A 13,152-nucleotide genomic window follows, 5' to 3' on the forward strand; every position below is an offset into this window, starting at 1 on the left:
CAGACCTGGATAATGTGTATCGAAAGGATCAGTCTGGCTACAGTGTAGAGGAGGCATGAGGGTGAAGAAATCAGAAAAACGGAGAAATCGAGGGGGGGTGAGGGGGGAAGGCCACTGCAGTGTCCAGACAAGATAGGATACAATGATAGCTGGGATGGAAATAAGCTGAGGAGCAGTAGCCAAGAGGATGCAAAGAAGCAGACGGACGTGAGGGAGACGTAGGAAGCAGAGGTGCCTTAAGATATTCAAGGGAAGATGTGCGGTAGGTAGTTAGACATGTGGATCTGGAGCTTGGAGGAGAGGGGAGAACCAGAGATGGAGATGTGGGTGTCCTTGGAGTATGGTTGGCAGTGGAATTGGAAGCCATGGATGTGATAAGATGGCCTAGAGTGTGAGCATGGGGTGAGAAGAAAGAGGGTCTAGGATTGACCCATGGAGGACTGGAAACAGAGGAAGAACCCAAAAAGGCATTGGAGCAGGAGGGGCAGGGAAGGTGAAAAAGAAAAACCAAGTGTGGCTTTATAATGAAAGAGTGTGTGCAGTTTCAAGAACTAGGGAGTTGCCATCAGTGTCCATGAGGCTGAATGGTCAAGTCAGATGGAGAAAATGAGGGATGATAGTCCTTTCAAGACTTTAGCTGTGTAGCAGGTTGGGGGACATGGATACAACCCTGTCACCAGGGTCAGCTGCCTCATGACCTTTCTTTTAACCGTGGAAATTTTTCCTTAACTAACGACCTGTACATGTTCCAAGGATAGACATGAACTTGGGGGTGTGGAGCATGAGGTTATGTTTGCCCAATTTAAAACAGCATTAAAGAACATCTCTGAATAGGCATCACATCAGGTCAGTGGGCCATGTTACCAGTTCTCGGGTAGCATTTGACTTCACCTTAGAAGCTTATATTGCCTTTTAATGGCTCTTCCTTTTGTTACCCTAGGAGAGGTATGCTTCTATTATTTTTATTCCCCTCATCCCTGAATGGGAGAGAAAGAAAGGAAAGGGTGTGGCCAACTTCAGTCAAAGAAAAAAAAGAACGTGAATTCCATAGAAGACCCTGTTAATATCCTCCCTTGTCTCCTAGCCTCCATCTTGACAAACTTTTCAAAAGAGTCGTCCATAACTTCTCACATTGCGCCATTAATCTACCTTCCCCTTCATGGACATTGGTCTCCTCAAGGTCACCAACAGTCAACAAACCTCTAGACCCAAGCCAAGTTCCACCACATTTGCCACTTGATCACTTCCTTCGTGGAACTCCCTATCCTGTCTGTCCCAATGTCCCACTTCCCTGGTTTCCTCTGTCAATAAAAAATCATCCAGACTTGGACATAGGAAAAAGGAATAGGAAAAAGAACTACGCTGATGTCCTCTCAGTGTAGTGTCAGGTGTTGTCCAACCTGCCAGTTCCAGCTGGCGAGCATCTGATTTTCTAGGGATGTGTATCTTTGCTTGACTTCTGACTTACTTTTGATTAGGGTATTTTACAACTCTGTAAGTGTAGAGGCTAATTTATAGGAGACTTATAATGAGTAAATAATTCTTGTCCAATAGCAATATAGATATTTTCTGCCTGGTAGAAAATGGAACCGCAAAGGTTGCACTTTCTTGCCTTGTGGGGCATTAACCTGTCTTGTTAAGTTCATTTCAGTATTCCTTTGACCAACTCTGTATTCATTCTCAAATTCTCTTTTGAACTAGTTTTAATATCTTATTGATGTCCTCATTCATTAACCAGTGAATAAAAACTTTGACATGTGTTCATTTTATACGTAAGTCATGTTTTTTGACTGTTTTGAAAATTATTCTTTACCCCTCCTAATTCTGTGGCTCCACCACAGCAGGCTAACACTGAGGACCGAAGTGAAGGTGGTGAGGTGGGGATAAATTATGTGAACCCAAAAAGGATAGGCACAAAGGGCTTTCCTGGTAGGAGTCTAGGAACTTGATGTTTACCTGATGTCCTGGCTTGCTCTGGATTCCTAATTCTCCTGCCAGCTAGAGCTCTGCCAGGGGACTGGTTTTCCTCTGAACTGTGCTGAACTGCAATGCCTGGATCCTCAAGCAAGAAGACTCCTATGCTGAGGGGGGAGGGCTTACCCAGCTTTATGTGCTGGCCTCCTGAGGCCAAAGTTGAGGAAGGATTGCTTTCTCCTCTCCCCATCCCTCTCCCCTTCAGGCCTAAAAATAAGTGTAACGGTGGGGTCTGTAACTGTCATCCAAAGCTGGCCACTCCAAGCAAAAAATGTCTTTGAAATGTTCTTAAAAATGCATGCATATGCATTCCATGCATTCAATCCAATGTTGTAACTATTGTCACCAAGCAAAACTAGCCCTCTAAAGAGCCCCACCTTGTGTTCGTGCTGCGATACAGCCCACATTTAAGAAAAACTTTGATGTGTGTACCCCTTCCGTTGGGTCCTGCATCTACATACATCATTTAACCCTCACAATCTCCTTTGAGGGGAGGTAAGAAATATTGTCCCATTTTACTGAAGATTTTTGAAGGGTTAAGTGGCTTGGCCAAAGTCACACATGGTGCAAGGGGCAGAGCCAGTCAGTTTGGAACCCAGGTGTGTCTGATGCTGATCATATTCTCCCTTGGTTTATAATTATTTGTTCCTCCACCGTCAGAGCTGGTAGGGCCTGGGAGACCATAGGAGTCCACCTACGCCCTCTTCAGATGGGAAGATAGGGCCCAGTTAGGGGCCAGAACTAGACCAAGGTAACACAGGGAGAAAGGTGAAAAATCAGGACTCAAAGCAAAAACTGACCAGTGGTGCCCTCTGGAAGCCTAGAGGACTCTCCCTGTCTCCCGACCAGGCTGTTAGAAATGTTGCAAGAAACCATGCTCAGGAATTTACAGTGGACTGAGCCCTGGGGAGTCAAGAAATTGGGGGTCAAGCTCTGGGCTTTGGGCAGTTCACTGCCCTCTTGGAGTCTCAATTTTTATGCATGTAAAATGGACCAATTATTGGGAGACTTGAAAGAGACAAAAGTTCTCAAGACAAGTATGTTGTAAACCTACATATTGCCCAGAAGTGATAGACCAAGGCTCACTCTGGGCTCTGGAGCCAGACTCGGTAGGCTCAGGTTCAGGTTTTATTCCTTAAATAAACCCTTGGGTAAATTTCTATGCCTCACTTTCCTCATATGTGAAATGGTAATAATAGCACCTATTCAACAGAGTTGTATGATTTCAAGCACTTGGAACACTGACATGTAATGCTCTCTCAGTAAAATTGCCTTTTCTAACAGGTTTACTGCTCAAGGCATAGCTATTCTCTCAGAGTGGACTACACCAATCTCCTTCAGGCCCCGCCCCCTCAAGCAGGCCCCGCCCACGTCTTCATTCGAGCCCGCCTTCTCTTCACCAGGTCCCGCTCCATCTGTCCTGGGTTTCTCCCGCCACCAGGGGGCGGCAGCGCTGAGTGGGGGGGGCTTCTAGCCGAAGCAGGTGACACTCTAGGGAGCAGCAGCGGCTGCTCTATGGCCAGTGGCGGCGGCGCTCTAGCCGGCGGGTGTGTGAGGCGGGCTCTCGGTGGTGCGGCCGGCGGGCGGCTATGGCGGCCGTACGGGGCCTGCGAGTGTCGGTGAAAGCAGAGGCCCCAGCGGGGCCGGCCCTGGGCCTCCCGTCGCCTGAGACGGACTCCAGTTTGGAGCGTGGCGAGCCGGAGCCCATGGAGGTGGAGGAGGGCGAGCTGGAGATTGTGCCGGTGCGGCGCTCACTGAAAGAACTGATCCCGGTACGGGCGGGGGGCGGGGGTGAGGAGGAGGTCGCCAAGCTAGTGTCCCGCGGGGGAGGCGGCCGGCGCCTGGGCTGGGGGAGTCACCGGGAGCGAGCGCTCAGGGGACGGAGGCGCCAAGCTCGAGGAGAGACGGGCAGCGGGAGAAGGGACCCCAGGGCGCCCGGAAATGGGTGTTGAGGGGGCTGGAGAAGATGGGGGAGCGGAGGGGGGTAGTTGAGGACACCCCCTTTGCTGCTTCTCTGAGGCAGGCTGTGCAAAGGGGTGAGTGAGGAGGGGCTGGGGTTGTCTGAGGGCTTGAGATAAAGGGGGGGGGGGGGCGGGCAGGCGGGAACAGAAGGAACTGTCGAGTGACGCCGGTGTCCAGGTCTCCCTTGAGTTCAGCTCCGGTGGAGCTGATATTTGTTAAACATAGCACTCGCGGTTTCTCTTGGAGGGCTGGACTTGTTAGCAGCAGAAACTCAGTGTTTCTTTTGTGACTTCAGAGGCATCTTGTCCTCATTCCAGCTGCTCTGTATAACACCTTCACCGTGGCCCCAGCATATGACCCTTAGTGAGACCAAAACGTAAACGAACCAGCAGTGGTCCGTCTTTTATCACAAAGGGGTTGGTGAGAGGCGTTTTGCTTTTGATTTGGTGGGTCTGGTTCTTAGGGCTGGTCTCAGTCCTGCATGGCTCTTGTACTTAATTTCTCATCTAACATGAACTACTTTTTACCACATGTCAGCAAGTCTGGCTTTTAAACTGAAATTATGGAAAAAGGTGAAGATAGAAATCACTAAAGACAGCAAATGATGATGACTCTAGTAACAACGTAGTGGCATTTTACCATTTACTATATCGTATTGTTTAAATATTACTGCAGTTGTGAAGTAGGTATCATCCCTTTACTCATTCAGTGCAACATGCAATTCTTGTGTCCCTATTAAACTCTCTACTGGACTTTATGTTTCAGTTGGAGGACACAAAGAATTTCTAGCAGTGGTAAGTGCTATGAAGAGAGTAAAACATATTAATGGGACAGAGTATACAGAAGACAGGGAGGGTGTGCAGTGTGGGAAGCCAACGGGATAGGATGGTCAGGGAATTCCTCTGAGATAGTGATATTTAAGCTGAAGCCTAAATGACAAAAAAGGAACCTACCGTGTGCAGATTTGGAAGAAAGTGTTCCCAGCAGGGGCAACAGTAGGTGCAAAGGCTCTGAGATGGGAACAAGATTGTTTTGTTGGAGAAACGTTAAGTTCTGTAGAGCAAATGGGAGAGCAGTTAAAGAGTTCAGGAAGGTTGGCAGATACCATGGAGGAAACCCAGCCCAGAGAGACCAAAGGAGTTGTACAGTGTCATGTAATCAGTGAATGTCAGAGCTGTGACTTGAGTCTTTGGCTTTGATGTCCCATCCTCTTTTCATTGCACTGTACTGTTTTCCCAGGACATCTAGGGGAGTCTGGACTTTCTGCATTTTGGTGAGGAGTTGTGCTCCACCTGGTGGCATGACATGATGAATTTGTCCTGTGTGGGTTGGGGAGATGAATGAGTATGCCTTAACTTATCTTGGACATTTTTCATGGAAGCCTGTAGATTTTTTTTTTTTTTTTTAACCTAAATACCTTCAGCTGATAGACTTAGTTAAGGTTTGGGACAGGATCTGGTCTAGAAAAGACTTCTTGTTAGAGGGGTTGATTGCTTACTACCCAGAGTCGCTGAGACAGGCTTCCTCATAATAAAGGGTTGTCAGGGTGAGGAAGGATTGCTGAAAGGAATGACTATCCCAAAGGAATCTGTTGCGGAACTGGTGTTTTTAAAAAATTTTTAATTAAAAAAATTTTTTTTTAAATCTTTATTTATTTTTGAGAGAGAGTGTGAGCTGGGGAGGAGCAGAGAGAGAGGGAGACACAGAATCCGAAGCAGGTTCCAGGCTCTGAGCTGTCAGCACAGAGCCTGACGTGGGGCTCGAACTCACGAACCGCGAGATCGTGACCTGAGCCGAAGTCAGACATTCAACCGACTGAGCCACCCAGGCGCCCCACGGAACTATCTTTTATCATGAGTTTTTCCTCAATTGCTGTTAGCATTTCTCACCCTTCCCCCTCGTGTTAGGACACAAGCAGAAGATACGAAAACAAGGCTGGCAGCTTCATCACTGGAATTGATGTCACCTCCAAGGTAAGACAGACCATAATTTATTCATTTTGCTAAGCAAGTGAACTCCATGAGCTTGGTCCCCAGGACTTGTAGAACAGCAGTTATTCTTTACCTCCTTTTTTCTTTTGTTGGTGGATTAAAACATTTCTTTAACTTAAATTTTGTGTTGCACAATGATGCCTTCATGCCTCCTGAAAACATCCAGGTAGCATTTGTGTTCTGGCATTTATGACAAGATAAAATCCATGTACCTAGTTGCCCATGCTTAACCATGTCTGGAAAAAGTTCTGCTCTGGGAATGCTTTTTTTGTGTTTTGTCCACTCTTTAAAAATGTGTATACTGATTCCACTTTATATGAAACAAACATGAAAAGTACCTGGCATATAGTAGGCCGTTAGTAAATGTCTTTATTCTTTCACTGGTTGCAGGCTTAGAAAAATAGGATTTCCTGATTATGTGGCTGTCTAAATTTTGAAGGCCAAGTCAGCCGAATTACTCAGTACCTGGGAGTATTGCCTTTTATCTGGTGATTACTATTACTAGATTACCAGCTTTCCTATAACTCCTCACCGAGCCAAACCTATTATTTTCCTTATTATAAACAGTACACATCTGTCACTTTAATTAGTGACGTCCAACTTAGACATTCTTTCTGATTTTAATGTGTGCAATTAAGTTTAGAATAGAATTTTGAATTGTAATTCTAAATAATAGTACTATTTAACTATATTTGCTGTATAAAAACAAAAAATAAAAATAAATATGTCATGCTCACCTTTTTATATTTTATCTGGGTCTCAATCTGTTTCAGATTGCTTAAAGGCCAAAAGAAGGAACTGATCATCTTTTAGACAGGCAAGAAAATAGACTAAAGTGTTTTCTTACTGTAACTGAAAAAGCGGTAGACTGTGCTCTTCTTGCTCCTGTACAGTTTGCCATTATGTGAAACGTGTGGGGGAAAAGATGGTAGCCCCAGAATTGGTACTTAAGGTTACTAAGGGAAGATAGGTTAGTTGTTTGCAGCCCTTGAAGAAAATTAGCATAACTATTGGGGAGTAACAAAGTGTTGCTGCTTCACCAATCCCCACAAGCTTTCTTGTAGTCAGACCTTCAGCCAGGGTGGCAAAGTCAATATACAATGAGTGAAGAGTTCCTGGATCTGGATTTATTTTAGCTCTTGGAGAAAAATTTATGAAGCTGATTATTTTGCTTTTCAGTGAAGTATCAGTGCTGCTTGTCACTTACAGATGAAAACTGGCAATTCCATGGACACAAGCCTAGAATAGAGGAGAGAGTTTCTTTGCTTTGGTGTTATTTTTAAACAGGGAAAATGCTTTAGGGAGTGCACTGCTCAGGCAGACATAATGTGATAGGTGTGATTACCATGCTCACAGATGATGTGAAATGGGGGTGGTGGTTGTGGGGCCTCTAGAAATAGAACCAACATCAGATCTATTCCCCCCACTAGCCAAAGTATCTCCAACAAACCTTTTGACTTTTTTATACCTCAGTTTCTGCACCTGGAAGATTGGAGGGAGATTGTTCAGTTGTAATTTGTTTGCATGATTCCAAATAATAAATAAAATGTCAGAGAACTAAAACATTCATTACTCATTGAGTCAAATATTCACTGAATTCCTACTATGCCCCAGACATAGTGATAGGCACTGAATCATGGAGGTGATTGCAAATTATAGCAGTGGTAGCGTACACTCTCCCAGTCATTGTCAATAACCAGTTCTCTGCAAAAATTATTAAAGGCATGATGTTGCTTATTTCTTCTGATTTACTTCAGGGTTGTCACTGAATCGTTATGTTGCATTTGTGATTTAACTTTCCTTCTCCACGTGTCACTTTTTTGGCCTTTTCTGTACCTTGTAGGAAGCAATTGAAAAGAAAGAACAGCGAGCCAAGCGCTTCCATTTTCGATCAGAAGTAAATCTTGCCCAAAGAAATGTAGCCTTGGACCGAGACATGATGAAGAAAGGTACACGGTGTTTGGGGGGCATTTTTCTGCATTTCCCCAGAGAATGACCTTTCCCTGTCATGGCCTTGTGCTTCTGGCCTTGCCTTGCATGCCCAGTCCTCATCCAAACACTCCCAAAGGAAGGGACTTGTGAAAGCTCCGTGTCTGAAGTGACCTGTTTAAAGTTGAGTTGCTGTTAGCTATGTCTCAGATGTTATAGCTGGAAAAAAAAGATGATCTTGTTTGAGAAAGCCCAGTGAAGGTCACCCAGTTAATGGCAGAGCTGAGATTAGAACCTACACTTCTACAGACTCTTACTGATTTTCTGCTTTTATCCTAGAAGTGTTAACTTCTCCTTGCCTGTAAATGTAGTGGAAGTGTATCACAGTGCCACTTTTTTTTTAGGGGAGTCAGAGGGATACTGGGATTGGTAGGGAAAGCCATTAATACATCTGTTGATACAGGCTTGTAATTCTATTTTTATGTTTTGTTAGGGTAAATATTTTGCTTCCTAAAACTCACCATGAATTATATATAGTAATCTGCCCCAGTCTTCCAAAGCAATTTATGAATAACAGGAAAAAGTACTACTTTTTTAGTTCGCAACCTGTATTATTCCACTCAATGCAGAAAGTTTCCCTCTCTTGTATTTGCAAATTTGGGTATTTGTGAAGGGCTTAATAGACATCCCTCTGGATGCATTTTAAAGTTCACCACTTGGCTGAGAGTTTCTCTAGGTTTATTTGGTTAATAAAAGCATGTTGAATGAATGAAAGAATAGCTACTATTTTTTGGGAGCTTGCTCTCTTACCAGGCACTATGTTAATTAGCATATTACATACTCCTTTCTTATTTGTTTCTCACAACAACCTTCTAAGGAATATATTTTTATCCCTATTTTACAAAGAAGGTAACAGGCTCAAAGAAATTTAATAAATTCCCAGGCTTACGCAGCTAGTGATAAGTGGAATCAGGGTATGAATCCAGGTTTCTCTGACTCTAAAGCCTTGCTCTTAATTACTCTGCTCTTTTGCCTTATAATATGTATGATGCCATAAACTCAAACCTCCTGAGTCCATCCCAGTGGACACCGTAGCTTGGATGCAGAGCTCAACTTTGGATACTGCTTTACGCTTTTTCTGCATCATGAGTTCAAGTTGGAAATATGACCTTGCTTCCCTTGTCGACTGGGTTTCCAGGCATCCGCTTGAGTGGATTTCTGTTTTAGGAAAACTCCTTTGAAGGCCAAGGACAGCTGTGCAGCCTGGAATTCATGTGCATGTACAGTCTGGGCTGAAGTAGAGCTCTGCGGCTGCTCTCACAATTCCACCTTTAAGCACCATAGTTTCACCACCTGTTTACTTATAGTCCTGTGAACATTTCTTGTGATATCTTGTCTCTTATTCATGCTTTTCACTCTGCTGATTAACCCTTTCTTATGCCATGCTTTGTCCAGCTCAGATGTCACTTCCTCCGTAAAGCAGCCCTAATCATCCACTCAAATTTCTCTCCCAACTCTGTTGGAGCTCTTTAGGGTCCTAAGCCCTCCTAGAATTCAGTATTCATTTCCTTGTGAATGTGGTCAAGTTACTGAATCTTTTTATGTCTGTCTCCTTGTCTATAAAGTAGGAAAATGACACCTACCTGAAAAGGATCACTTTCAGGGTTAAGTTTTAAATAAATAAATAAAAAGTTGTAGGTAGTTTTTTTTTTTTTTTTTTTTTTAAATTTTTTTAATGTTTATTTTTGAGACAAAGAGAGAGAGAAAGAGAGAGAGGGACAGAACATGAGTGGGGGAGGAGCAGAGAGAGAGGGAGACACAGAATCTGAAGCAGGCTCCAGGCTCTGAGCTGTCAGCACGGAGCCTGATGTGGGGCTCGAACCATGAACGTGAAATCATGACCTGAGCTGAAGTCGGACACTTAACTGACTAAGCCACCCAGGTGCCCCGTGGGTGGTTTTTGTTTTTTGTTTGTCTTGTTTGTTTGTTTGTTTTTGGAAAAGCAGTCCTGATCTCATGGTTCTAAAGATATTTCTAAAAAGCAGTCGATCTGCTTGGGATGTCAGCCGGAGCAAGTTGTTCATTACAACTTGTTTTTCCTCTAGGAGGTGGCATGCCCTAGGATAGTGTTGCTGAACTCTGGAGAACCCTGCTGCCTATCCCAGATGAATTGAAGTCAGAATGGGAGGGGGGGTTATAAAGGTCCCAGAGATCATTCTTTCTTTTGTGTCTCTGCAGGTAATTCTAAACATGTACAGTCAGGATTGAGAGCTGTTATAGTCATGGTTAAGAGCATGGGTTCTGAAGCCTGACCTGTTACTTTCTGAAGCGTGACCTTGGGCAAGTTATTTAGCCTCTAACCCTCCGTTTCGTCTTCTGGAAAGGCATATAACAGTACTTCTTACAGGGTTATTGAGAAGCTTTATTAAAATGTTACAGTTCTTAGAGTGGTATGACTGACATATAGTTAAGTGCCCAATAAATGTGTTGTTATCATTATCTGGTGTTCTCCATATTCCAGGTAGTCATCTAAGTGGCCTAGCCTCTTGGGAGAATGGGCACATCGTAATAAGCATCTTAACTCCTGGAGCTATACCAGGTGTCAAGTTATTTCTTCTTAATACCAACAGTAATAAAAGATATCACTTGATAAATGCTTATTATGTGCTGGTCATTCTGTTAGGTAGTCAGTTTACCCTTTGAACAATGCTGTGAGGGAAGAATATTCATCGTTTGTTTTACTGATGAGGAAACTAAGGTGCTGAGAGGTTGAGAAGCTTGCCCAGGGTCCCACAGCTAGGTAAGCAGCAAGGCTGGGATTTGAAGGCCAGTCTAACTGAGGCCTGTGTTCCTAATCCCTCTGCCAGCATTCAAGAACATAGTTTGGGATATGCTGTACTAGACCATTCTTCAGTAAGAATTCTTGCTATTCTTGAGTGATTCAGCGTAAGCAGCTTCAGTCTCCTTATTCCCAAGTTCAAAGCTCTTGTGGTTGGAAGGAGGACCTTAGAGGTTATCTAGACCAACCTCCTGCCCAGTGCTGCAGGCCTTTTGGCAAAGTTTCCAATGGTCATTTGGCTCTGCCTGAACATTTCCTAGTGATGGCACAAGAACTATTTATGAAGTGGTCGGTCTTGTGTTTGAATATTTCCTCATGTTGAGCAGAAAGTGCTTTCTAGTAATTTCTGTTGGTTACTGTGTACCTCTTAGAACAACATTAAGTCCTTTCCTTATTCACACAGTGAACCTTCTGGTGAAGGGATGGGCAGCCTATGCCCACTTTCTTTATGTGTCATGACTTTCTGGTCTTCGTCCTCTAGATTCTTTCCAGTCTCAAAATGCCCTACATAAGGTGAGGTGTAGATTCCAGATGGAGAGTATGGCAGGACTGTTACTCTAGTCTCTGTTCTAGCTATTTCATAGTATTGTATTACTCTTCTAGTCAACCTAACTATCCGGGGCTTTTTCCTACGAACTGCACCCGTCAAAACAATCTTTCTCATCTTGTACTTGAGGCACTTTAAAGAAGTTACCTTTTTATTTGTCCCTATCAGTTTACATCCTGTTGGTTTCAAGACTATTTCAGCCTGTTGAGTTGATTTTATCTTAACTCTGCCTTTAAACATTTTAGCTATACTCCTCACTTCGGTATGCATGGCTTCTGCATCCTTATCTTGTTGGTAAATCTTAAAATCCATGAATTATTAGTCTTATTCTGTTTTCAGGTCCACATTTAATTTTGTTGTCATGAGAAACTAGATTATATGCTTTAATAAATAAACTTGAGGTAGAACACCGTCTGTGGTATTCTTTGAATTTCTTGGTCTGGTGACCCTATTAAAAAAGAAAGAGATTAGTGTAAGCTCTTGTCATTTCTTATGGGAAAGACTTAGTTTCTTAAAAGATCATAGATTCTGAGAAGTTTTTTGGTTTTTGTTTTTAATTTCAGAGAATGACATTGATCATCTTTTCCTCTTTCTTTCCTTTTTTTTTTTTTTTTTTTTTTAGTTTATTTATATTTTGAGAGAGAGAGAAAGAGCATGTGCATGCAAGCTGGGAAGAGGCAGAGAGAGCAGGAGAGAGAGAATCCCAAGCAGGCTCTGTGCTGTCAGTGCAGAGCCTGATGCAGGGCTCAATCTCACGAATTGAACTGTGAGATCATGACCTGAGCTGAAATCGAGAGTTGGACACTTAACGACTGAACCACCCAGGCACCCCAACATTGATCTTTTTAATCTGTGGTTTGGAAATTCTCTTTTCCTCTTATAAAATCAGCACAGGATTAGTCCCTCTCAAGACTTTAAGGAACTTTACTCCCCTGCAATTTTCTAGAGCTTACCTGATTTAGAGATTATTGTTTAAGTGTGAACTCATAGCTGAGTATGAGTCCAGTGCAACCAGGTGTAATTTTGGACTAGAAGATTTAAGTCTATTAAAACTGATTCTCGCTGTTGTCATCTATCTTGGGTTTTAGGTTTTAGGTTTTTGTTTTTGTTTTTTTTAATTTTTTTTAATGTGTATTTATTTTTGAGAGACTGAGAGAGACAGTGTGAGTGGGGGAGGGGCAGGGAGCCAGGGAGACACAGAATCTGAATCAGGCTCCAGGCTCTGAGCTGTCAACTGACTGAGCCACGCAGGTGCCCTCTTGGGTTTTAGTTCTTATGTAATAATAGCTGCTCTACTGTCAGTTATTAGAATAGCACAAAAGAGCAACAGTTCTGTCCTTTTTCTTGCTTCTCTTCCCAAAGCAGTGTTGCTCCAAACACTTAAAAACAAAGCCATTAGCATTTTTGATAAGCCCGTTTACTCTGGACTTTAACCTTTCCTTCATTAGATTTTATACAATTTATATTCACCAAAGAAAATTAGCCAAGTAGAGTAAGAAAAGAGGTTGCCCACAGTCTACCACCTAAACTCAGTCATTTTTGACATTTTGTGTATTTTCTTCTAATCCTTTCTGGGTAGGGACTTTATTTTTGTTATTCCCTTTGTAGTCATATTGATTTTTTCCTTTTTGCTTGATAGCTGATCATCGACATTTTCCATGCCTGATGTTAGTCTTCTAGATTTTTATATTTTTGATGTTCATTCTCTTACATTAATCATTAGTAATTTACTCTTTATCTGTTTTCCATGTTTGTTGTTTGGCAACTTGTGCTCACCTAAGCTCCACTGCCTTTTGTTTTTTGGAGATTGCCTCTCTCATACTCCCAAGTTACTGTATTTAGTGTCTTCCAGAGTTTTTAATCATTTTTATCTGAGGTCTTAGAATTGGATACTTTTTCTCTGGATTTTC

At 43.0% G+C, this 13,152-nt stretch overlaps 1 protein-coding gene across 1 annotated transcript in view; it reads left to right on the forward strand.

Moving 5' to 3' along the window:
* The first annotated feature begins 3,529 nt into the window (after positions 1-3,529).
* Positions 3,530-13,152, forward strand: part of NCBP3 (nuclear cap binding subunit 3) — a 32,722-nt gene continuing 23,099 nt past the window's right edge. The window contains exons 1-3 of the mRNA XM_019429519.2: positions 3,530-3,746; positions 5,844-5,909; positions 7,771-7,876. Coding sequence (XP_019285064.1) covers positions 3,564-3,746; positions 5,844-5,909; positions 7,771-7,876 — 355 coding nt within the window. The 5' untranslated portion in view covers positions 3,530-3,563. The remainder of the gene's footprint in view (positions 3,747-5,843; positions 5,910-7,770; positions 7,877-13,152) is intronic.

The sequence above is a fragment of the Panthera pardus genome, unplaced genomic scaffold, assembly GCF_024362965.1.
Source record: "Panthera pardus isolate Hobbes unplaced genomic scaffold, ASM2436296v1 HiC_scaffold_3, whole genome shotgun sequence".
Classification (NCBI taxonomy): domain Eukaryota; kingdom Metazoa; phylum Chordata; class Mammalia; order Carnivora; family Felidae; genus Panthera; species Panthera pardus.